The sequence below is a fragment of the Salvia miltiorrhiza genome, chromosome 5 (assembly GCF_028751815.1).
Source record: "Salvia miltiorrhiza cultivar Shanhuang (shh) chromosome 5, IMPLAD_Smil_shh, whole genome shotgun sequence".
NCBI lineage: Eukaryota > Viridiplantae > Streptophyta > Magnoliopsida > Lamiales > Lamiaceae > Salvia > Salvia miltiorrhiza.
Genome location: NC_080391.1, coordinates 56,069,982 through 56,095,382, shown reverse-complemented (window position 1 = coordinate 56,095,382; position 25,401 = coordinate 56,069,982). Strand labels below are relative to the sequence as shown.

General features: G+C 36.9%; 3 protein-coding genes across 10 annotated transcripts; 2 read left to right on the top strand and 1 right to left on the bottom strand.

Moving 5' to 3' along the window:
• Nucleotides 1–5,913: 5,913 nt before the first annotated feature.
• On the top strand, nucleotides 5,914–6,500 carry LOC131025272 (ferredoxin, root R-B1-like). Its single transcript, XM_057954970.1, has one exon. It carries the CDS (start codon nucleotides 6,011–6,013, stop codon nucleotides 6,464–6,466), a length of 456 nt encoding a protein of 151 aa, XP_057810953.1. The 5' UTR covers nucleotides 5,914–6,010; the 3' UTR covers nucleotides 6,467–6,500.
• Nucleotides 6,501–12,287: 5,787 nt separating this feature from the next.
• LOC131025271 (protein PLASTID REDOX INSENSITIVE 2, chloroplastic-like) lies at nucleotides 12,288–17,913 on the bottom strand. Of its 8 annotated transcripts, none has more exons than XR_009102122.1 (5): nucleotides 17,623–17,862; nucleotides 17,456–17,554; nucleotides 16,582–16,776; nucleotides 15,980–16,051; nucleotides 14,881–14,933 (listed from the first exon to the last, which is right to left on the bottom strand). XR_009102122.1 is itself a non-coding variant. In XM_057954969.1 (4 exons), the coding sequence occupies exons 1-3, from the start codon at nucleotides 17,824–17,826 to the stop codon at nucleotides 16,028–16,030; spliced, it is 327 nt and encodes a 108-aa protein (XP_057810952.1). In that variant the 5' UTR covers nucleotides 17,827–17,913; the 3' UTR covers nucleotides 12,288–13,341; nucleotides 15,980–16,027. The 8 variants fall into 8 exon arrangements, 6 of the variants coding, with proteins under 6 accessions (XP_057810952.1, XP_057810950.1, XP_057810949.1 ...); XR_009102121.1 differs by lacking the exon at nucleotides 14,881–14,933 and adding an exon at nucleotides 15,279–15,815; XM_057954969.1 differs by lacking the exons at nucleotides 14,881–14,933; nucleotides 16,582–16,776 and adding an exon at nucleotides 12,288–13,341 and having other exon boundaries at nucleotides 17,623–17,913.
• LOC131025270 (uncharacterized) lies at nucleotides 15,371–16,724 on the top strand. The gene is made up of 3 exons (XM_057954962.1): nucleotides 15,371–15,787; nucleotides 15,880–16,031; nucleotides 16,220–16,724. Exons 1-3 carry the CDS (start codon nucleotides 15,517–15,519, stop codon nucleotides 16,328–16,330), a joined length of 534 nt encoding a protein of 177 aa, XP_057810945.1. The 5' UTR covers nucleotides 15,371–15,516; the 3' UTR covers nucleotides 16,331–16,724.
• Nucleotides 17,914–25,401: the final 7,488 nt, after the last annotated feature.

Below are 25,401 nucleotides of genomic sequence, written 5' to 3'. Positions count from 1 at the left end.
TTAATGGGCTTATGGACACCTAAAGCCCTAAGGCCCATGCATGAAGGCCCAAAGCCCATAAAGCCCACGAAGCCCATCTCTAAAATCTATAAATAGAGGTGTTGGGGTGCTCATTATCAGAACGTGAAGGAGCGGAAGATCGAAGAGCATAAGGAATTCTCTCTAGTATCACAAGTTGAAGTGGAAGATTGAGGAGTTCAAGAATTCTATCAAGTCTTCAAGTATTCATCAAGTATCCTTCAAATCTTCAAGATCTTCAAGGCAACATTCAAGTCTCCTTCGAATCTTCAAGTATTTGAGCATTCAAATCTTCAAGTATCCTTCGAATCTTCAAGTGTTTGAGCATTCAAAATCTTCAAGTATTCAATTATCTTCAAATCTTCAAGTATTTCTTCAAATCTTCAAGTGATCAAGGCGTTCTTACAAATTCCAAGAACGATCTTCCTCAAATCAAATCAACCAAGTCCCAAAGCTTCAAGGCGTTCTTACAAATTCTAAGGACGTTCTTCTCAAATCAAATCAAGTTCAACGTTCAATCCAAAATCATGACTTAAGTCCCTTGGATTGGCGTCATCAAATCAAGTATTTCAATAACCTTCGAGCTTGTTCAAGAATCAAATGGAAGAGAAGAATCAGAGGATTAACTAGAGATTGCAACTCGCATAAATCTATTCTCAAATCTATCAAATTATCTTTGTAACGCGTTTTGTATTTTATCAAATTGAAATACAAAAATTTGTGTTTACAAATTTTGGCACGCCCGGTGGGACTTCTCTACCTCTCATCTCTACTCTTCACCAAAAATCTTGAACGATGTCTACTCAATCAAATGCAGCTGCTCCAGCTTCATCCAAAGCTTCTTCGGCAAGTGTGGGTATGATTATGCGAAGCAAATCGAAATCGATGCAAGGAGTGTCCAAGCCGATCTTCCATCTTCCATCTATCCATGAAGAAGATAACAACTCTGAGAGAAGCTTCACATTCCCCACTGAAAATTATCAACTCCATGCAAGTGTCATGATGACAAACACTTCCACCATGGAGGAACAACTCTTGAACTTAACAAAGATGGTTGAATCTCTAACCAAGCACATCCAAGAGCAAGATGCCCAGATTGCAAAGCTTAAAGGAGAAAAAGGAGATTCAAGCCACGCCAACAACGATAGGGAAGGCGAAGAAAGCGAAGAAGATGGAGAGAATAACGATGAAGAAATCTCCAAAGACAAATCAAAGAGTGATGGAAAAAGGCCTTCAGGAAAAGACATTCTCTTCTCGTCTAGTGGCCTCATTCCCATTGACCAACTCAAAGAGTTCATCGAAGCAACAATGAAGAATAACTCCGATGGAAGCTCCAAGTCATCGTTAACTTACTCCAAGCCATATACTCGGCGAATTGACAGTATGAGGATGCCTCTTGGCTATCAACCACCAAAATTTCAACAGTTTGATGGCAAAGGAAATCCAAGACAACATGTGGCTCATTTCATTGAAACATGCAACAACGCTGGTACTTATGGAGATCATTTGGTCAAACAGTTTGTTCGCTCATTGAAAGGTAATGCCTTTGATTGGTACACCGACTTAGAATCAAACTCAATTGATAGTTGGGAACAACTGGAGCATGAGTTCCTCAACCGCTTCTATAGCACTAGAAGAACTGTCAGCATGGTGGAGCTCACAAGTTCACGTCAATTCAAAGAAGAGCCAGTCATTGACTACATCAACCGATGGAGAAACCTTTGTCTCAACTGCAAGGATCGATTGTCTTAATCATCTGCCATCGAAATGTGTATTCAAGGGATGCATTGGGGCTTGCAATACATCCTGCGAGGAATCCAGCCTAGAACATTTGAAGAACTTGCTACAAGAGCTCATGACATGGAGTTGAGCATGATGGCAAGCGGGATCGAAGAACCACCCATCCGAGAACCTCGTAAATTCAAGCCAGAATTCAAGAAAGGAAGCAAACCATCCGATGAAACACCAAAGAAAGAATCCATGGCGATTAAGGCAACTTCGGTGAAATTCTTAAAGAGAGAAGCTGGTCAAGAAGGCAACCAGAATATTCCACGAGACAATCAGAACTCTTCCCGAGACGTGGGGCAAGGAAGACCTACCTTGAAAGAAATGCAACAAAAACAATATCCATTCTTAGACTCTGATGTTTCAGGAATTTTTGATGACCTGCTAAAAGAAAAGCTTATCGAGTTGCCAGAAATGAAGCGACCAAATGAAGCAGGGAGGACAGACGATCCAAGTTACTGCAAATACCATCGTCTGGTTGGGCACCCCATACATGATTGCTTCATCTTCAAAGACAGGGTCATGAGGTTAGCTCGAGAAGGGAAAATATCTCTTGAAGAAGATGATACTGCTGTAAATATGGTCTCCACCGACTTGAATGACATAATAGAAGGTATTGGAGCTCTGTATGATACATCCAATCAAGTAGATGAAGAACCTGAGCTAAATATGGATGAAGACGATGATGCATTGGCAATCACATTGTCCAATGAAGACTTGCAGCTTGGATCTGAACCTCATAACAGGCCATTGTTCGTGAGTTGTTATACACAGGAGCAAAAGGTCAATCGAATTCTCATCGATGGAGGCTCGGCGGTCAATATTTTGCCACTAAGGACTTTGAAGCAATTGGGAATCCAAGTAGATGAGTTGTCAAACAGTCGATTGATGATCCAAGGTTTCAACCATGAAGGGCAAAGAGCTCTTGGAACTATAAGGCTGCGATTGCTGATGCAGGACATGGATTCGACGGCGTTGCTTCATGTTATCGATGCTAAGACGTCCTACAATATGCTTCTGGGTCGACCATGGCTTCATGAAAATGGTGTTATTCCTTCTACATTGCACCAATGCTTCAAGTACTATCAAAATGGCACCGTAAGAAAAATGGTTGGTGATCAAAAGCCGTTTACGGAAGCAGAGTCACATTTTGCTGATGCTAAGTTCTATTTGGAAAGAACCAAAGTCTCAATGGTGAAAGATGATACATCACATGACGAGTTGAGATCTTGCCAGGAGAAAAAGAAGGAAGAATCTTTTCTGAAGATGGAAGGATTCACCATGCCTTTAACGAAGATTGATGCCAAGAAGCCAATTCTCCAACCATTTGATGGGTTTGTCCGACCAAAGCGAAGTGGCATCACAGAGCATGAAGATCTCTCAAACAAAGAACTCTCAAAGCACTTTGGTCCGAAGGCATATAAACTCCTCGTGAATGCTGGATACAATCCCCAAGAAAACTCTATGTCAAGGTCTCATTTGGAAAAGACTGATAACGCAGGCCAAAACTCCAAAGCAGGTTTGGGATATACAGTGCAGAGTCCCGTTCGTATCGCCATCAAAAGAGCTGCCACTAACTATACTAGCACCCAACAAACCCTGGAATCTTCAAACATTCAAACGGTTTCTGTTTTCAAAAGGATGGGTAGAGGAGAAGCTCAACGAGTATCTGTCTTTAAAAGACTTGGCAAAGGTACATCATGGAAACGAAGCAAGACAAAAGGGAGTGATGAACTGCACATAACAGAGAAATGGAGAAGTTTGATCCCTCCTCGAATGAAGAGATACACCACTTTGATTATGTCATGTGGGAAAGAAATGAAAGCTCGAATGAAGACCACCATCTTCACACGAGATGCCATAGATCAAGAAGATAGAGAAAGTGTGACTTCCTCTTACTACACTACTAATAGTGCTAGTAATCCAGTTTCTCTTCCTCATACTACTCAAAGTCAAGTGCGTCGTGAAATTGCAAGTCTCGTTAGAAGTGGTGTTATCACAACAAGCGTTGCAGAGAATATAGCCTTCATACGCCAGAGAAATGAAAGCATAATGACGTGTTTTGATTGCAAAGATCCTCGCCGAAAAGATGAAGACGATGTCACAGCAAACCATATCACCTTCTGCGAGAAAATGGTCGTTGGAGAAGAGAATTCGCACTTAAGCCCCAAAGAACTGGAAACTCTGGATGAAGAGAGACTAGAAGTCCAGCAAAAATTGGAATACTATCAAGCTCTTCCTTCAAGATCCTTCAACAAAGCAGTGCGAGCGCCCTCTTTTCAAATTGGAGACATGACCCTCGCTGCAAGGAGGCCAATTGTTATCACTCTCAACGGAAAGTTCTTGAAGTACTACTATCCTTGAAGGGTGGTAGAATAGAAGTTGAAGCATGTGCATATGTATATAGTTCAAAAAAAAAAAAAATAGAAAAGCAAAAAAAAAAAAGCCAAAAAAAAAATAGAAAAGCAGAAAAGCCAAAAAAGATGAGTTAGATGAAAAGCCACAAAACAATGAAGAAAAACAACAAAATGGAGCATATGAAGACAGCTCCTTGACGCACGAGCCTAAACTGCATGTTACTCCTGGCCCGTATGAGTATAAACTGTGCACGGCACCCAATCTCAAACACTTGTTGATCCTATGAACTACGTTTTGACTTGATCCCTTTCAAAAGGGTACGTAGGTAGCTTAGATAATTTCTAAGTTCAGTCATAAGTTGTGTTTGACTCTTTTCAATTTATATCATCAAGTTATGATTTAAGTTGATTATGTGAAGCCGAATATATCTCAAATTGGGAAGAAAATCAAGCCATCAAAAGAAGCACAAGCATTTGGAGAAGATGACAAAATATCCATCACAAACCAAATAAGAATCATCAAGAGAGAAATGATAGAAACTGCGGTTTGCACCAATACTAAGCAAATGGGTCTTGATCCTCCAAAGTTATCTGAGCAGAGATCAAAAGTGACTCTGAAGTCTTCAAAATTCCGCAGCATTTCCTCATCAATAGGTGCAACTTTATATTTGTCAAACTCTCTTTTGAATTCTTGGATTGCACCTCAGACAATATGAAAGGAGGCACTATCTTGGTTGAAGAACAACATCATCTCCATCTCCCACATCTCTATCATAACAAGCTCTTCCTTAATCAAAGCAATTCTGACGATGGCTTCATTCTCCTTGGCTTAAGCATCAAGAAGAGAAGACTCAATCTTCTCGAGCCGTTGTGCAGAATTCTCCCAACTTCGTGAGATGCCAAACATAACAACAACCTCACTCAAACCAGATTCAAACAATCCCAGGCCTGAGCGCACCCAAGACCTGTCAAAGAATTGAGTCATCTGGCGTTGAGGTCAGCTATGCATCAACAACTTCACTTCTCTAAAGTTGAAACTATTTGTGGAGTGGAAATACACGTTCACACCTTTGAGTCATCTAGCCTGCTCGAATGCGCGCAAAGAGAAGATGTAACCAGCAATCTTCAAAGGTTGGACTCACAATGGCCCAGATCCGAGCGCACCCGAAATCTGATTAAAAGCCAATTGAACCACCTGAAGTGCAAAGTAAACATCACTCAAATAAGGTCTTAGATGAGCTGCCGCCAGATTTTGGATAAACTCTCTGAGGATGGTCTTTAGTCGGGCTAATGGAGATGTCAAGACGGGAAGAAAAATAACAATAGATTCCAAACTTTGCAAATACTCAAAGCATCTCGTTTGGGACAAAATCCGCCATGAAGTTGGTTGATAAGACTGCGCCAATCTTGAACATAACCCTCCAAAATCGCCATCACCAAGCTTTCGCTGCTACCAGCTGCAAAAAAAAAAAAAAAAAAAAAAAAAAAAAAAAAAGTGAATACAAATTATTGAATAACAATAAATGGTTTGATTAAAAAAAAATCAATTCAAAACTTGGGCCATACTTTGTTTCCAAAATTGGGCCCGATTTATTTGATTTATAGAAATGGGCTTAGTGTAATTTAAGATGGCCTTTCTACAAATTAAAGAAGCCCAGCAATGAAGCCCAAAGCCCCACCAAAAGAAGGCCCAACACAAATCCAACCAAAGGCTGATTTGTGAATTCCCTCTTCTCCTCGGACGAAATCCGCAGCCTACACTTCTCAACGGCACTGCCTGCTGCGCTGCACCCAACTCAAAGAGGCATTGCGTCTTTCTCTCTCACTTCACAGCTTCAGGAGAACGGAACATGGCAACTGCAAGGCTTCCCACAGTTGCCATCTTTGGAAGTGCGCCTCGATGCCAAACCACAAGCGCCTTTGTCAAGATACCGTCATCTCTGGGTTCCGTAAAGAGCACCTCTAGAATCTTTGGCTTGAAGGCAAAGCCGGATTTCAAGGCAACTGCCATGGCTGTGTACAAGGTGAAATTGGTTGGGCCGGATGGTGCTGAGTGCGAGTTTGAGGCACCCGACGACTGCTACATCCTCGACTCTGCTGAGTCAGCTGGAGTTGAACTCCCATACTCATGCAGGGCTGGAGCATGCTCCACCTGTGCTGGGAAAATGGTGTCGGGGGCTGTCGACCAGTCCGATGGCTCGTTCCTAGACGACAAACAGATGCAGGAGGGCTACCTGCTGACCTGCGTTTCCTACCCGACTTCAGACTGTGTGATTCACACACACAAGGAGAGTGATCTGTACTGATTACCATCATCTCTCTCTTCTCCGGCAACCGAGCGCCACTGCGGACCTCCTCTGGATCTCCGGCGAACGGCGGCGAAAAGACCAACTCGCTGTGTACACACTCAAAATCTCGCCTCTGAAAACGGTCCGCTGCCTTCCAACTCAGCCCCACCGAAGGAGCCACTCCCGCTGCCGTCCTCTCAGTCTCTGAAATCCGGCGAAGTCGCGTCCCGGTTGTTGGCGCCGCCGCTGCGCAGTTACATCCCCTCTGTCATCACTGTATGCCGCCGTTGAAGTCTGAAATCGCCCATGAATTGTCGCTCGATGCCGCCCTTCTCTCCCTAAAAACCCGCTGCTACGCCCGCTGAGAAGAAGCTGGAGACTACTACAAAGCCGAAGCCAAATACCGCCTTAGACAATAACGTCATCGCGTCCAAGCCCGTTACAGCAGCTGCCGCGCCCGCTAAAAGAAGCCAACGACTGTGCAAAACTGAAGGCGAGACTGCATAGAAGCGTACCTCGAGGGAGCACAGCCCCGTCGTTGCCGATATGGCTCCTTCGCCGTCCCGAAACTCACGCCTTTTCCACCACCGATACTGTGCCGGTTTGCCCCTTCTGCAGGAGCAACATAGTCAAGCTTGTCGTGATTAAGCTCAGAGTCGAGAATGATATTGAGCGTGACCTCAAACTCCTCAAAGCCACGCAAGTCTTGGAGGTCGCGCAATTTGAGTGAGGGAAGCAGCAGCTTCAAGAGCCTATCAACAGTTGGCTCGTTTGGCAAGATGAGCCGTGGATCAGGCAGGTTTGCTGCTGAGGACGAGCTTCTTGATAAGCCATTGAGCCTTGAGACGTAGATACGGGGATCAAGAACTTCGACTGGGCAAAACAAGCTTCGAATCCGAGGGCCAGGGGTTCCAAAACTGCCATGAAGAAAGGTATACATAGCTTTCTCTGCATCTGCTTTGTAAGATTTCAAGAAAATTGAGCAAATGCAAGTTTGCAACTTTGCATGTTTTTGAGTAAAGGAGTATTTGCTACTGCTAAGGGAATTGGTGAATGAGGAAGAGTGGCAATATTGTCTCTATTTATAGGCAAACTTCTCACCAAAAATCCTAGCTACCAAATCCCTAAATCTAGCTGCCAGTGTACGAAGAGTGGAGTTCCAGCTATTCTTCCAACTATGAACGGCCCTTCAAAACAAGCTGTTAAAGCTTAAAAGGGACTACATTTAAAGTTGGCCAAAAGTAGAACTCAACCTTGCAGTAGCCAGCAAATTCTCAAATTAAAGCTAATAAAGAAAACACAAGCACATGTATGAGAATGAAGCTAAAAGTGGAACGCAGCCAGCTTGGGAGAAGTGGTCAAATGATAGTACAGAACGACAGGTTGCTAAGCTTATGGAAGAAAATGTGGGTGCTGCAATGCAATTTCTTCAATCCAAGGCACTCTGCCTTATGCCAATATCACTCGCCTCCGCAATCTACCACGCTCAGTCTCCGGACACCGTTCCACTCGTGAAACCGGAGTCTAACCCCCCATCGTAAAATCCGATCCAAACTTTGTAATTTTCATTCCATTTCGATTAGTGGAGCTGGAGTAAAGGTAAAAATGTCAAAATATGCGATGCTTTCCCGTATCATATGGGTTAGTGATGTGATGAAAGCAATTTAGTGGTGGGGATATGCTAATTTTGGTAGTGGATTTGGGGACCCTTTTTTTCATGGGGCTAGTGTGTATATATAATGTAATCTATTTTTGTGCCAGTGGAAGCGAATGGTTAGAAAGCTGGATAATGGTTATTATATTTTTCCAAAAAAAAAAAAAAAAAAGTTTAATCCAACGCAAAAAAAAAAAAAAGAAATTCAAGAACTCCTAAATACGAGTATAAACTGTTTATAAATTCAAAGAAATTCAAGAACTCCTAAATACGAGTATAAACTATTTACAAAGTTCAAGAAATTGAAGAACTCCTAAATACGAGTATAAACTGTTTATAAATTCAAAGAAATTCAAGCACTCCTAAATACGAGTATAAACTATTTACAAAGTTCAAGAAATTCAAGAACTCCTAAATACGAGTATAAACTATTTACAAAGTTCAAGAAATTCAAGAACTCCTAAATACGAGTATAAACTATTTATAAATTCAAAAGAAATTCAAGAACTCCTAAATACGAGTATAAACTATTTATAAATTCAAAAGAAATTCAAGAACTCCTAAATACGAGTATAAACTGTTTATAAATTCAAAGAAATTCAAGAACTCCTAAATACGAGTATAAACTATTTACAAAATTCAAATCATTCAAGAACTCCTAAATACGAGTATAAATTATTTATAAATTCAAAGAAATTCAAGAACTCCTAAATACGAGTATAAACTATTTAAAATTCCAAAATCAAATGAAGAACTCCTAAATACGAGTATAAACTATTTACAAAATTCAAATCATGCAAGAACTCCTCGATAAGAGTTTAAACTATCAAAATAAATTTCGAGACTCGTCTATTACCAAAGGCATTTCGTCTATAAACAAGTCTCGATGGGGCAATTTGTAGACAATTAAATTTGTCGTCGAATTAAATCATGCCACGTGTAAATTCATGAATTAAATATTCAATTATATTTTCTATTTTATTAAATGGGATTTTATTCCTAAATTAAATAGATATATAATTAATATTTAATATAAATGAATTAATGGGCTTATGGACACCTAAAGCCCTAAGGCCCATGCATGAAGGCCCAAAGCCCATAAAGCCCACGAAGCCCATCTCTAAAATCTATAAATAGAGGTGTTGGGGTGCTCATTATCAGAACGTGAAGGAGCGGAAGATCGAAGAGCATAAGGAATTCTCTCTAGTATCACAAGTTGAAGTGGAAGATTGAGGAGTTCAAGAATTCTATCAAGTCTTCAAGTATTCATCAAGTATCCTTCAAATCTTCAAGATTTTCAAGGCAACATTCAAGTCTCCTTCGAATCTTCAAGTATTTGAGCATTCAAATCTTCAAGTATCCTTCGAATCTTCAAGTGTTTGAGCATTCAAAATCTTCAAGTATTCAATTATCTTCAAATCTTCAAGTATTTCTTCAAATCTTCAAGTGATCAAGGCGTTCTTACAAATTCCAAGAACGATTTTCCTCAAATCAAATCAACCAAGTCCCAAAGCTTCAAGGCGTTCTTACAAATTCTAAGGACGTTCTTCTCAAATCAAATCAAGTTCAACGTTCAATCCAAAATCATGACTTAAGTCCCTTGGATTGGCGTCATCAAATCAAGTATTTCAATAACCTTCGAGCTTGTTCAAGAATCAAATGGAAGAGAAGAATCAGAGGATTAACTAGAGATTGCAACTCGCATAAATCTATTCTCAAATCTATCAAATTATCTTTGTAACGCGTTTTGTATTTTATCAAATTGAAATACAATGCATAACAATACTTTAATTGGTGGATTATAAAGTTGGGCTTAATGTCACTTTCATGATTAGGGTTATACCATTATTTTTAAAAGAAAATCCATTACAATTTCATTTCATTATTTAGAGTCAAGAAACTAAGATATTTTAAAGTTAACAAAAAGCAGTTGAAATACATTTCTATTGTTATTATTGTGCGTCACGTATTGGAAATAAAATAAAACCTCACTTTAATTATAAATAGTAGTATAAAGCTATACTTAGTCTAAATGCACATAATTTTTTTCTTCACAACAAATCCAAATGATACCAAACTTCTTGTCATCTTCTTCCTTCGTTAACAAAACATTTGAATTTATTAATGTTTTGTGTTTGGACATTCATTGAGATACACTGAACAAAAGAAAAAGAATGTAAAGAAAGCTACTTTGAAATCTATCTTAAAATAGCCATCAACCTCCATTTGTTAGGTGCAAAGAAGCAAACCATAAATTAGAATGATTTTTAAATTCCACAAACAAACAAACAAGTCATAACAATTTATGTTATGCCCATATCCATAGCCATAGGTCAAAATTAGTCCCTGAGACTCTCAGGCCGAATGTCTCACGTTCAAATAACATCAGCGCTTTTTAAATCGAGTCTATTGTACCTGGTTCTCAAAGTGAAATTTTACCATTAGTGTGTTATTATTAATTTGCAAGTTCTTGCACAAAAATACATCAGAGTTTATCCAATACACATCGAAGACGACGATTGTCGAATTTTCTCGTTATAAAAATAGTTTGATGAATTAATTGGACGAAATTCAAATATATGAATTTATAAAATACTAACAAGGGAAAAGGGACGTTTTTTTGGGGGAATCCCCCTATATTTATAATGTGTCCCAACAGTAGAAAAATGAGGCTCTCAGCATTTAATATGAATTTGCTGGTCACTAGAAAATAAGAATATTTCATTGAATATAAAATGTTTGTTGTCCCAATTAAGGCCATGTTTGGACCGTAGATTGTCAAATTCATCATTTAATGTTTTTGGAAGTGAGATCCCAACATCCCACATGGCTTACATATTCAATATTTCACCCAATTCTTTTGTTATTTGTTTACACATGTGAATTAACACACACACACACACTTATATATACATACTCGGAACTCATCACCTAGCAATAATAACGTGCCCATCACTCATGTGGCAATGTTAATTAGAAAGAAAAATTAATAAATATTACTCTAATTAAAATTATCTTACTCTAATTGTCACATCAGTGGTAGGCACGTTATTCTTGCCCACGATGGGTAGATGATCGGTTATGTATACATACTACTTCGAGAAAATTTAATTGATAACATGCAATTTTATACTTTACTAGTTTTCAATTCCTATCTCAACGATATACGTGTGTGAGAGAGATATATTTGAAGATAAATTATAGTATATATATATATGTTATGTGTGTTTGTGAAAATAGTCGAAGATCTTTTAACCAACAGTTGAAATCAATTAATTTATAGAACCAATCAGAACTATTCATAAATTTGAATTACTCTCATATTTCCAACAATGTTGATATAAAAACAACAATCAATACCAATTCAATATAAAATCTAATTAATAATTACGTTAAATTTGACCCCCAATGAAATCTTATAGGTGTGTGAATAAACTAGAAAATCATGTTAACCTTTGGTGCACACTTAGGAGCTCATTTGCTGCACCGGATGTTAAATACTCCCTTCGTCCCAATATAAATGTCTCACTTTTCATAATGGGACGTCCCAAATTCCAATATAAATTTCTTATTCTTTTTTTGGCAATATATTATTTCTCTATACCTAATATTTAAATAATTTTCATTAACCACTTTATCTACTTTCTACATATTTCTTAATCTTCGTGTCCAAAAGCTATGAGACATTTATATTGGAACGGAGGGAGTACTAGTTAGGTGGGGATTAAGTATTAGTACCTAAAAATAATAGGGATAATAAATATTAATATTTTTCCATCCAAATTAGGATTATACATTTTCGCACGCTACACTATCAACTTTTTTTTTTCAACGTATAATCTTTTTTAAGTTTGCAAGTTGCAACATAACAGTTGTAGAATTATTTTAGAGTTTAATTACATACCAAGTTTTAGTTTCTACAAAAAGATTAAATAAATAAATAAATATTTAAAATATGTAACATGTAAGATTTAAGATTGTTTGTGTATACACTATACAATCTCAATTTATTAGAGTATCCACATTGGGGTTACATGATAACTTACTTGATGAGGGAGGACCACATTGTGTAAAGAGACTGCATTGGGATTACATGATAGCCTACATAATTTTTTTTAGTTTTGATTTTTATGTTTTTCACTTAAATTTAATTGATCAAATTTAAATAACACATTTTACTAATAATTAAAATTCCATTAAACTAAAAAGCCTAAAAATTACATAAAAAAATTTAAAAAATTAAAAACATAATTAAAATTACATAAATTAAAATCTTACTCTAGATAAGTCCACGACGCTTGAGCATTTCTTGGACCATGTGCTCGTGGGTCATCCTTTGTGCATCGCTCATATGCGTCGTTTCCAAACTGAGGAGCTGCATATCGAGCTCCCTCTCCATGAGCTCGTTCTTCTTGGCGTACTCGGCGGTGATTTTTTTCAAGTTCTGGTCGGACCGCTCCAATGCCTCTTTGTATTCCGATGATTGCTCGGAGCTTGCCGCCTTCTCCTTCCTCCTCCTCCTCCTCCTCCGCCACCGGCGCCTGCCTGTCATGCCGGATCTTGTGGGCGATTTCCTTCCTCCGGCTGCCTTTCTTCGGTTTGGCGGAACTATGGGCTGCCGAAGGTGTCTCCTCGCCGGTTGGAGGATCATCCCCCAAGTTACATTACATCCCTCCAAATCGGGATGATAGTCGCCGGATAGATCGGGGCACCAATTTAAATCATAGTAATTTGGGTTGTGTGGATCCATGAAAATTGTAGAAAGAGGAAGAAAGGAAGAAAGTGAGGAAGAAGAAGAAGGAAAAGAGAAGATAAAGAAGAGGGAAAAAAAAATCGAACTGTCAAAAAATGGCACGCAAACCGAGACAGTCAAAGCTGCCAATTAATTCAAATTCGAATTTATTTTATTTTTATTTTTTTAATTCACACGCGCCTGATTTTAAGGGGCTATCGGGCTACACGTTAGAACGTGTAGCCCTTGTGTAAAGGGGGGCTGCATCGCCCTACACGATGCCGCCTCTACTCGAGTAGGCCGCATCGCTATCGTGTAAAGCGATGCGGATGCTCTAACATAGATAATAAACACATAATTCGTACACTTCGAAGCTGTAGACTTTTTGTGAACTCAAATAATAGTAAAATAATACTAATCTTTATAGTAAATCCCAACTTATGACAACAGCAGAGGTTTTGCTTTGCGTTTAAGCTCTCTTAGGTATTGAAATTAGGGCTTAATTACCTAAAAAAGGAAAGAGGAAATTAACTGAGAATGGTGGCCGACATCAGAGTTTATTCTCCACATTATAGGCAATTTATAAATTAATATTAACTCTTTAAATAATTATTCCACACATAAAAAGGAGTATTAATGGAGCATGTTAAAAAAGTCATAATCTCTTAATTATGCTTAATATTTTAGTGGATCATCTTATGCATAAATCTATACGCTGATTATAGATCCCACTTTTTAGCTTACCACAGATTTCACTTTAATGTTTATCATCATAATTTTTGACAATTTTAAGAAAAGAAAAATGGGAAAAGCTCTTGATAGCCAATGATAATTGTGCAAGTATTGATTGCTTTATGAGTTTGAATCTTAATTACTACTAACAATTATGCAGTGCATATACCACTAGACGTTGCTGTTCTTGGCCTACATTTGGAAACATCTAATTGTAAGTTTTTCAATAATAATTGGCTAAAATATATCTTAAACTACTACCACCTTTTTAATTATTTTCCAAATTATCAACTTTGATCAATTATCACCTTTTTGTACATTAAATTCATGTCTGAAACTCTTTTATGAATAATTCCTCCATCTACATGATGATAATTCAATAGTGTGGGCTCAGTTATATATTTTTTACATGTTATTTTGTGAGATTATATTTCCTCTAAAACACCTAAACCAGATTCAAGTACTCAATTTACAAACATTATTCAGCATTTACAAAATGCAATATCATGAATTTGAATTACATCAGTATGTTTTAAGTAGTCAGGTGGTCTCCTGTAAAATCGGTTTTATGGTGAAACTGGCTTTCCAATGACATTACTTCAACATACAAATAACACTTTAAAGTGTCATTTGTATGTTGAAATAGTGTCATTGAAAAGTCGATTTCACTATGAAACTGGTTTCACAGGAATTTTTATGTTAAGTAGTTAGGTAGGTAGAGGGGAAAAAATAACTAAAGGGAAAAATACATCAAAGAGTTGACTTAGATGTTTCCAATGTCTAGAACTAAGATTTTATTATGGGAACTCAACGTCAATTATTTGGGAAAAATAAAATAAAAAATTAGAATAGACATACGTAGAGAACACAACTATTAGGCCGGTTGTAAACAAATGTAAAAATAAAGAGTATTGCTATTTGGACAAAATTTGTCCGGACAAAAATAAGATTAATTTTTTTTAAAAATCAATTTATTTATAAATTTTGATTCAAGTTTGAAAGGATTTAATTAGTTTTATTGTTTTTTCTATATTGTAATTTTTTCATAATTTTTTAACATTTTTTTTATTTTTTGTTATTTTATTTGTAATTTGTGTACTTTAAAAATAATAATAATTAAAAAGGTAATTAAAAAATTACAAAAAAAATTACAATATAAAGAAAACAATAAAACTAACTAAATCCTATTTTATTTTGAATCAAAACTTTTAAATAAATTTATTTTATAAAGTATTTAACTATATTTTGTCCGGACAAATTTTGTCCAAATAGCATTATTGAAAAATAAACCCATATCTTTAAATACCATCGATATTGTCAACACCATGTTTTCAGCTAAATAATTATCTCCTCCATCTGTAAAAACTCTGTTTTATGGAATATAAAAATTAGAATAAATTAATTAAAATAAATAAATGAAGCAAGTGGGCTTCAAACATACACTCCATTTCTTTGACTACGACTAATGTTGATGAAGCCAAGAAAGAAACAAACTGATCCGTCAAAAGTGGTCGTGTTCAAGAATACTATTATCCAACTTTTTTTATTACCAACATTTTATGAAAAATAATCGGCTAAAAATCATCTCTTTTCACCTCTCTCGATTCTTGACCAAAAATCACCACCATTGGCGGCCGGCCACGTGGCTTGATTAAAATCACTGCCGGCGCCCATGATCACTATAGTATGTAGTCATAATAATAATAGCATAATAACAATAATAATCAATGCATTATTCCTAGATTTAAATTTTAAATTTAAAGTCACATATATAAGTCTGCTGTGAAGGGAGGAAGGTTAGCATTTTGTGAAGAACCAATCTTTGAATAGTGGTGGGTGCTAAGAAAGGGACCATTTGCTTCTCTCACTTCCTTCTCTCCTTATCTCTATCTCTCTCTCTCTCTCTCACTTCCTCACAAACATTCCAAACTGCAAGAGAGAGACACAGAGATGGGGAATTGCCAAGCAGTAGATGCAGCAGCATTGGTGATACAACATCCTAGTGGGAAGCAGGAGAGGATGTACTGGCCTATCCCAGCCAGCGAAGTAATGAAGACGAACCCAGGGCACTACGTCTCTCTCATAATCCCTCTACCCTTCCCCGGTGGTGGGCAGGAGAGCTCAGACGAGCAGAGGACCGTTAGGTACACGCGTGTTAAGCTTCTACGCCCGACTGATACTCTAGTTCTGGGCAGAGCTTACCGGCTTGTCACTACTCAAGGTTTGCCTTTTCTTGCATGCTCAGCTTCCTAGTTTTCGAAAAAAAATTAGGTCTAGTCTCTTTCCTAAATTAGGCAAGACTTTTTGTTGCAGAGGTTGTGAAAGTGATCAGAGCAAAAAAGCACGCACGAAGCAAGAGAAACCAGTCGGAATCAGATCAAAACACGGAGGCGAATTCAGAGAAGCACGTTACCAGTTCTGAGCACGAGGCGGGAGCATCTGCAATGGCGAAGAAGAACAATCAGGTAATGACCTCAGCTACTTTCTGCAAAATATCAAAACAAAGCATATAAGCTCGGGAGCAACGGATAAAAATATGTTGAACGTGTTAGTATTCCTCATTTCTCGACCAGGGCAGATAGAAAAACACGAAAACAAGCAACTAAATTCATAGTTCTGCATCATAATAATTTGTGCATTGCTACTTTTTCAGGCAAGAAGATCCGACAGACACAAACAACGATCAGGGTCGACAAATCCTGCTGCAGGACGGCCCAAATCATGGCAGCCATCTCTACAGAGCATTTCTGAGTTCGGGAGCTAAAGTAATAATCCACAGAAGATGATGGGAACACAACTCAATCATGAAATCATGAAATCTTGAAACTCAAAAAATTTGTGGAGCAACAATCCTTTTGTATAGCTAAAAGAGACTGTTGAAGTAGAGCCTCTTTCTTGACTAGTACAGCTTAAGTAGCGAACAATTTCAACACCCCGATTCATCCCTCTTTGCATTGTAAAACTAACCAAACATCATGTGCCACAAAATGGAGATAGGTGGGGAAGATTTGTAACTCATTCGTGTGATTTGGAGTTCCAATCTTCCCAATCCCGATCGACATAGTTCTGTGCCCACAATAACGAGGCTCGAGCAGCCAATGCTGCTCCAGCCAGATTTTTATCCTTTAGTGCCAACATCATATCTGTGAAAGGCTCAATCAATAATGTTCCAGGCCCTCCATAATCTTTATGTAGGAATTCACCGAATATCTGATATCACGATAAACAGGCTGATTTCAGACAAATCAACAAACAATATCTTAGCACTGTTCTTACTTTTATCAAACACTGTAAAAGCACCAAGAAAACTTCACACGTAGCAAAACAGTTAATGAAATCGCTCTGTTTTAAGAAGACATGTTCCCATAGAAACTGCCATCGAAATTATTTGCCCTAATTTGACACGATGATGATCACATGATCCGTTTCCTGCTTCCAACGAGATCGAGTAAATTATAAGATGCAGTCAGTCACATGCAATAACTAAAACAGATGAAATCAGCCTTTTTCCTAGTTAAGGAATACAAACACCTTCTCTGATTTCACATGATCAGCAAATGCAGGCATTATACACCAAGAAATCGAAAAAAATCAGTGATGATTTGCTAATATTTGCTAAGAAACCAAATAGGTTGAAATTTTCAATCATCAAAGTAATTCAGAAAGAGGCAGCAACGCAACACACACACACACACTTGCCATATTACTGCCTATTTAAAGCAACATTAACTAGGGTTCCAAAATAAACTCATCAAGTGATTAACAGTGATGATTAAAGCAGAAAACTTCATAACCAAAGGCTATTGCATAATTTCATACCTAAATTCAATGATAATCGCAAAAAAAAAAAAAAATCTCAACTGATTAATCAGAAACGCCGCAACTTTACCTCTGCACAAACATCGACAACCATTCGAAGATCGTTGCCGAAGGTTTCCTTCTGCTTCGACAGCTTCTTCAGCAATTCAGCTTTGAACTTCTCCGTCTCCTACAAATCACAAGCAATCTTCAACAAAAAATATTGTTTCTAAGAGAGAGAACACTGTTTGGACTTACGGCAGCTGCAAATTCAGGGATGGGGTCAGGATAGACGTACTTCTCCCGACTCTGAGATTGGATAGCTTTCCGAATTACTGAAGAGAGTTTTCTCGCGGCGAGGAATTGCGGAGGAGTGCGCAGGATAGCAGCGCCGCCGGCGACTGGCTTTTTGGCGGGAAACGACGCGGGCGGGAGGATGGCGAGATTGCAGAGGGACGCCATTCTGGATTTCTGAGGGGTAAAGGCTCTGCTAATGTGCGCCGTGAAATATTTTAAATGGGCTGCCTAAGTTGGGCCGGATAATGGGCTGCTTAATAACTTGGGCCAAATTTTAGCGGTTTTGGAGTTTAAAGGGCCGACTTATTAAATCTGCTAAGAAATTTATTTGCACCTTTTCTTTTTGGTTATGAGCTTAGATACGAATATGAGTATTTCTCTATTTAATTAAAAATTATTTGTCTTTTTTTTTAATCTTGTAATAATCCGTTAAAATCCGAGAAAGAAAAATTATTAGAATAATTTTCTAGCAATTTAAATGACAAATTTTATTAACAAAAAAAGAAAAAAAAAACTCGAGATTTTATTTAATTTAAAATTATTTATAAAAATATAACAGAAAATAATAAAATTTCTTGAGATGTATGAGTATAATTTATAGGGTAATAAAAATTAAGAATAAGTTGATAACAATTTGTTGGGCCTAGAGCTGTTTTGGGCCCTAGTCATCAAGCCCAAATAACATGTCATGATTTCGGATGGATATAAAGATTTATTTATTTATTTTCTATGTTATTTATTTATTTTCACACATTGAGTGTACAACTTGTGTACTACTCTAAGGTTTCTTTAGGTTTTCTTTCTTCTTTTATTTCATTATACATTTATTTGCCGTTTTTGTCTAATAATGATTAATGGTTACATTTGTGACAATCACCTAATTAATGGCACTATAATCCTCATTAATCATGACCTACTTAACTCCCCCACAAAGTGACAATTTCTTGCAACAAAAAGTTTTCCAAATTGCTTTTTTTCCCCCCTTTTATTTTCTGATTAAGACAAGAAAAACAATGTGCATCAAACATATGCATGGTTAAGTTGATGATTGAAGAGATGACTCTTTTGTCTCCACAAACACTATCATGCACAAAGCAATAATAAAAAAGAAGGAAATAAAACCTTTGCATTTCGACGCTCCCCTCCATTTCTTTGTTGCCAATTTTGCCTTTGCACTTCTCTTTCTTTCATCTACTTTTCATGTTTGCGAAATGGCATCCAAAGAGAAAAATGTGAGTTGTAAAGGGAGGGAAAAGGGATAGTTTTCGTGACGTCTTTTTTCGTGTTTCAGTCTCGTGTTACTTAATTTTATTGATATCTGATATTATTGTGTGTGTGTGCGCGCGCGCGCGTGTGTATATATATAGTCCTTAGATCTATAAAATCTAAGGTGAATCCATCATTTCACTTAATGAATTCGAAGTCATGGGTTTGAATCTCATGGAGGCAAAAATATCATTTTATTTGATTAATCATTTTTTCTAACGGCGAATTCATGATGTTTCACAGAAAATTCATGTGTTATATTTTAAAATGAGTTTCTAACCTAACTCCATAGGCTAATTAGTATGCACCAAGAAAATTATAATCACTAGTTGGGATATAATGATAAATTCTCTCAATATGCAAATAATCAATTGCTTCTTCCATCTTCTTGGTTAAAAGTAACATTTTTCTTTCACTTTACAACTTGCGTTGTAGATCATATATCAAATTGTTAAGTGTCATAACACATTATCTCTTTTGTGTGTGTCGTCTCACACAATTGTTTTAGTCCCTTTTATATTTGAATAAAGAAAACTATATATCTCTCTCCACATACATATTGAACATTAGTATAAGAGTCGTACACATGCATTATTTTTTCTATCTCCACATATGTACTCATAGTTGAACATTAGTATAAAAGAGGCCCAAAATTTAAATACACCTAAAGAGCTTACAATTGCATGCTATAATAAAATGTCAATATTAATTAAGTATAGTAAATAATTAAATAAAAAAATAAAAACTTATTTATAATAGATGGCCTGTGGGGGGCAATGGGATGACTGTGTTGCTGTCTTGCATTCAGCATAAAATCTCAGCTATATCTGCAAATTGAATGATTCCAACTTTTGAATTCTTTTTTAAGTGGAGATAGAGGGTCCAAGCAATACTCTTTTTGGGTTTTTTACAACACAAATATTGGGATCAAAAGCTGAGTTCATGTGTTCTCTTTTATCTTTTGGGCACATGCCCAAAAGTTTGGTGAAAATCATTTTTTTCTGTTTCATCAATTCAAGAACGCTCCTAAATTTATTTTAAGTCATTTTGGGTTTTAGTTAGGGTTTTATTTTTATTATTTATTTGGGTGAAGGAAAGAGACTTTTACGTTTTATATAAAGGGAGATCGATGTACTTGAAGAGACTTAGCTGCATATAGGCGGTTTTGAGGGGGGTATGACGGGTGATCGAATAGGACCCTAAAGAAACAAGGGTTTGGAATAGCCGTGGCATAAAGAAATAGGTCGAATCGACTGGAATGGAGAGAATACTGTTTATTAATTAAGTAAGAATGTAACATGTACATGCATGGTCATCGTTCATCTCTTTTGCTTCAACATGATTAAGTGAATAGTGTTGTGGATATTCTATATTCACTAGCCGTATCTCGTGCAATGCACGATATGAATATTTTTTTCATTATTTATATACTTAAAAGTAATCTATAAAAATCAAAATACAGATTAAATACTACCACTTATTTCCCTAATATTTGAATATTTTATCTCTCTCTCACACACATCTCACAAGAATGCAAAGCACATGCCTAGTTGTGATTCATCATTCATGTACATTGTCACATTTTGACTAGAAAACAGCAAATAAATGTACAAAAAGTACATCTATAAAACCAAATATGGATGATGATTGAACAATACACAAGCAATAACATATATATATATATAAAGCTGATCAACCATTTTTAGTGATCGAAATTTTCCCTTGTCACTCATCAACAAATTAAGGAAAAAAACCCCCAAATTAATGAAGGTCCTAAGAGAAAATGTCATTAATTAGGCGGTAATTAATAATGCTCTAACAACCCAAATAAATCAATTTGATGTATCCTTTGAATGAGGAAACTTAATTATATGTCGGCTCTATCTTAATTAATAGTAAATAGCTAGACACAATTTTCCTACACTTTGAATTATATTAATTGAAAGAAGACACATGGTAGATAACGATCTTGTCTCATCTCTCATATGCATTAATGTGATAGATATAGGTTCTATTTGAATACTATTATCGAATATCCTAAATTAGTTAATTATTACCCACATTTATAAATTTATAACACCCTACATTTTCTACAATATAATAAGCGGGAAATTATAAGTTTAATTTTGCCTTTAATACTTCAGTACGTTGGTATTGGTGATTATGGTGTATAATATACATATGACACCCTAATATCTTGTTTGGTAAGAAGTAATACGAAACATACAACCCTTTATAAATTAAAAGCCCAAAATATTATACTGACTTGAGGGATTCCGTATACCACCTACGAATGTGGTATACGTAATACAAATCTTATTCCATACCGAGTATCAAACGAGCCCTTACAGCCTCAATATTCTATCACAGTAAAGGAATTTAACATATCACAGTAGCTTGGTGTACGAGATGCGAGTCCAACAAGGTAATATACAAATTGTACTAAGAAATTTTTGTCACAATCTATTTTATTTTATTTTCAAAGTGGACCAGAGAAAACAGCTGTTTGATGTCCAAAATACACATGAATCTGATTGACTAATCTCCAAAAAAAAATTCATGTTGTGACAGCTTCTAATTATGACACGGGTTTTACATAGTACTATTTTGAATGTGATCAAGTTTTAATTTTATTTTTGGCATACTAGAAGTAGATTCATATTAAATGGGACAAAGTTTTTATGCGTATGGCTAATTTACGTCTAGTTAAATGGAGTACCTAATTGCATATATATGGCGCCTATAATTAAAAAAAAAAATTATAATTAATGGCCACACATAAAATTCTATGAAGTTGAGCTGCATGGGTGCCAGAAAGAAAGATTTTGTTATGCAAGAAAAAAAAATACTTCTTTTAAAAAAACTTAGAAGAAAGACTTTCTGCTAAATACTCACTCTGTCCGCCAAGATTATGTCACAGTTATTATATCAGGCGTCTGCCAAGATTATGTCACTTTCCGTTTAATGCAATGGTTCCACCATCCTCTTTAATATTTTATCCTTACTAGCACTCTTTATTTAAAAAAAAAAAACCTACCCAAAATTCAATCTCAACCACATATCTCATAAAGTGGTGGGACCTTTTCTCCACTATATCAAAATCATCACCAATTTTATTAGTAATAAGTAGCTAGTAAGGGGAGTGATAATTTTATGATTAAAAACTTTTTGGTTCAAATTATACTAATATGATAAAATGTTCATAAATATAGTCAAGCTATCTAATTGGGATGGCTTATTGGTCATGTTACACAAAATTTACTTAGTGCCATTTCTTAATTTTTATAGTGGATTTCGTATTGATTATCGCATTATAGTGGAACAGGGGTAGATGCATTGTGAATTTCAACTCGTCACCTTAAAATTACTAAATATTTTGAATAGGGATGAGATTCAATGTTTCATAGTATTGTGTGTTATTGTGTCTCACTATTATTTATACTTGACTTTTATTTACAAAATATAAAATTTTTAAAAATTATATACCCTAATTTTTTATTTATCATCCTTAATATTGAATAAAAGTAAAATTAAATAATTATAAAACAATCATATACCGTAATTGAATAGAATGAACACTAGTTAATAATCATAAATTAAATTAAAGCATACAAAATTAAAATTGAAGAAAAGCATAAAATGAGACATAAAAATTAAAATGAGATATAAAATTGAAGAAAAAATTAAAAATTCTCAAGTATATTTTGGATATAATCTCGTCGGAATTTGAATGTAATATATAGTTGGGAAAGTAATTAGTTTCCAAAGACATGAGTAAACACTACTGCATTTATTTTGATGGATAAATTTATCTATGGAAAAAGATGGATAACACAAATTTATACCTTTAAATGTTTCATTTCTTTTCTAACACTTGACACAAAAGAGATGCTCACAATTTTTCCTTCCTTATTTTCACTTCAAAGATGAAGGGATAATATTATCACACCAAAAATGGAGGGATAATATTATCCATCTTTGAAGTGAAAATAAGGAAGGAAAAATGGCGAGCATCTCTTTTGTGTCAAATATTGGAAAATGAATGAGAGATTTAAAGGCATAAATTTGTGTGTGTGTGAGTGTGTTTTTTTATCAGAAAAGGGAATTTTATTAACCATCCCATAGGTACCAAAGGTACCCCCAACATTGAGAACATGAAAAACAACAGCCTTTAGAGAAGGCCGAAAGATGAGGAAACAAATGGGAGACATAAATTTGTGTTATCCATCATTTTCCATGGATAAATTTATCCATCAAAGTAAATGCAAGTTTGGTATATAATTTGATTAATTTCATTATCGACAACCTAGATAGTTTTCGCATTATTGATCCATATATATATATATATATATATATATATATATACACTAGCTAGTTGTACCCACACATTATCCACTTTTGGGAATATTGATGAAAGGATACAGGTTTTGAAGATTGAATTGCAAGCTCTTGACCAGAAAGATGAAGAGCATGGAATTGAGGAGTCTGAAATCATTCGAAGAAATGAAATCCAAGCGAATATTTTCCTACAGCTGAAAGACAAACAATGGGTCTTGCAACAGCAAGCAAAGGTTCGGTGGCTCAAAAACGGTGATCTTAACACGGGATTCTATCACCGAGCGATTCTTGGGAGAAGGAAAAAGAATGAAATCTTGGGATTATACTTTGGAAATCAGTGGGTGTCTAATCCAGGGGAGGTCAAATCCAAAGTCCGGGAACACTTCGAAGTCTTCTTCAAAAAAAGGACACGGAATCTGCCAAACCTCCCCAATGATTTCCTCAAGAAAAAACTCTCCGATGAGGAGCGCAACTGGCTGTGTAGGGAGTTCGATTTGGAGGAGATCAAGGAGGCGGTGTGGAGCTGTGGTGGCGACAAGAGTCCGGGTCCAGATGGGTTCACGTTCTCCTTCTGGAAGAATGCATGGTCGACAGTAAAGGATGATCTTCTCCAAGTTCTGAAAGAGTTTTTCGAGAACGGGAGGATCCCCAAAGGAAGCAATACTTCGTTCATTGTTCTTATTCCGAAGAAGGAAGGGGCAGAGAAGCTGGATGAGTTCCGACCGATCTCCCTGATCAATAGCTTATACAAAATCATTGCAAAAATCCTTGCAGGGAGGCTGAAAATGGTGATGGGGTCTATTATCTCGGACAAACAGTGCGCTTTTATCAAAGGTCGGTTCATTCTTGATGGAGTGGTTATTCTCAACGAAGCAATTGCGGAAGCAAAGAAAAAGAAGATTGGTCGTATTTTCTTCAAGATCGACTTTGCTAAAGCTTACGACTCCGTTCAATGGGATTTTCTTGATGCTTTATTAGGTCGTATGAACTTCGATCAGAAATGGCGGAATTGGGTGAAGGGATGCCTCGATTCGGCGTCAGGCAGCGTGCTGGTGAACGGATCATCCACAGGTGTCTTCAAAATGGAACGAGGTCTTAGGCAGGGGGATCCGTTGTCCCCTTTCCTCTTTTTAGTCATCGCCGAAGGGTTAAATGCCCTGATGGAGAGAGCTACTGATCTCCAGCTCGTGGCTCCGGCTGTTCTGGGGATGGAAAAAATTTCTGTGTCGCATCTTCAATATGCAGATGACACAATCTTCCTGTTGGCAGCTAACGAGGAGAATGTGACTTTAATTAAAAGGATCCTTCTTCTCTTCCAATTCCTTTCAGGGCTCAAAATCAACTTCGACAAGAGCAACTTGATGGCAGTTGGTGTCGAGAATGCGTGTTTAAGGAGGTGGGCAGGTTATCTCAATTGTAAGGAGGGATCTCTTCCTTTCAATTATCTCGGTATCAAGGTGGGGGGACGGATGAATAGCAGTGTGGAATGGAGTTGCGTAGTGGAAAAAGTGTTGAGGAAAATCAGAGGTTGGAAGAAGAAATCTCTTTCTTTGGCAGGGCGTATCGTTCTTGTGAAGTCGGTCCTTCAAGCCATCTCAGTGTTTCAATTGTCTTTTTCCTTCATTCCTAAATCGGTAATTCACGACCTCAACTCCGTTTTTGGAAAATTTTTGTGGGGGGGAAGTGGCGTGTCTAGGTCTATTGCTTGGTTCAAATGGAAAGACATGTGTGTCGACAAGTTTCAAGGGGGATTGGGCTTTCGAAACATTGAATGGTTTAACAAGGTCTTGGTGTTTAAATGGGTGTGGAGGTACTTGGTCGAGAGGGAGGCGCTGTGGGTCAGGGTGATTAAATCCTTGTACGGGGATTTGTCAAGAGGGGTGGGAGGGGAGTGGAGGGTGGAGAAAAGGGGTGGGATGAAGGGATGGTGGTCGAAAATTGTTAGGAGAGCAAGGAGGGAGGAAGAAAAGTGGTTTAGTGGCAATATTCAAAGGATTATGGGGAATGGTAGAGAGGTCAGTTTTTGGGGTGAGACGTGGGTGGGAAACAGCCACCTCAAGATCCTCTTCCCTAAACTTTTTAATCTTAGTCTCTTTAAAGATGGTAATGTGCAGGAGGCTGGGGAATGGACGGAGG

Coding starts and splice junctions, on each gene's coding strand:
- LOC131025272 (XM_057954970.1), top strand. CDS start 6,011: ATGGCAACTGCAAGGCTTCCCACAGTTGCCATCTTTGGAAGTGCGCCT.
- LOC131025270 (XM_057954962.1), top strand. CDS start 15,517: ATGGGGAATTGCCAAGCAGTAGATGCAGCAGCATTGGTGATACAACAT. Junction 15,788..15,879: donor CCGGCTTGTCACTACTCAAG/GTTTGCCTTTTC, acceptor TTTTTGTTGCAG/AGGTTGTGAAAGTGATCAGA. Junction 16,032..16,219: donor TGGCGAAGAAGAACAATCAG/GTAATGACCTCA, acceptor CTACTTTTTCAG/GCAAGAAGATCCGACAGACA.
- LOC131025271 (XM_057954963.1), bottom strand. CDS start 17,826: ATGGCGTCCCTCTGCAATCTCGCCATCCTCCCGCCCGCGTCGTTTCCC. Junction 17,555..17,622: donor TCCCTGAATTTGCAGCTGCC/GTAAGTCCAAAC, acceptor TGTGATTTGTAG/GAGACGGAGAAGTTCAAAGC. Junction 16,777..17,455: donor TTGTCGATGTTTGTGCAGAG/GTAAAGTTGCGG, acceptor TCGTGATATCAG/ATATTCGGTGAATTCCTACA.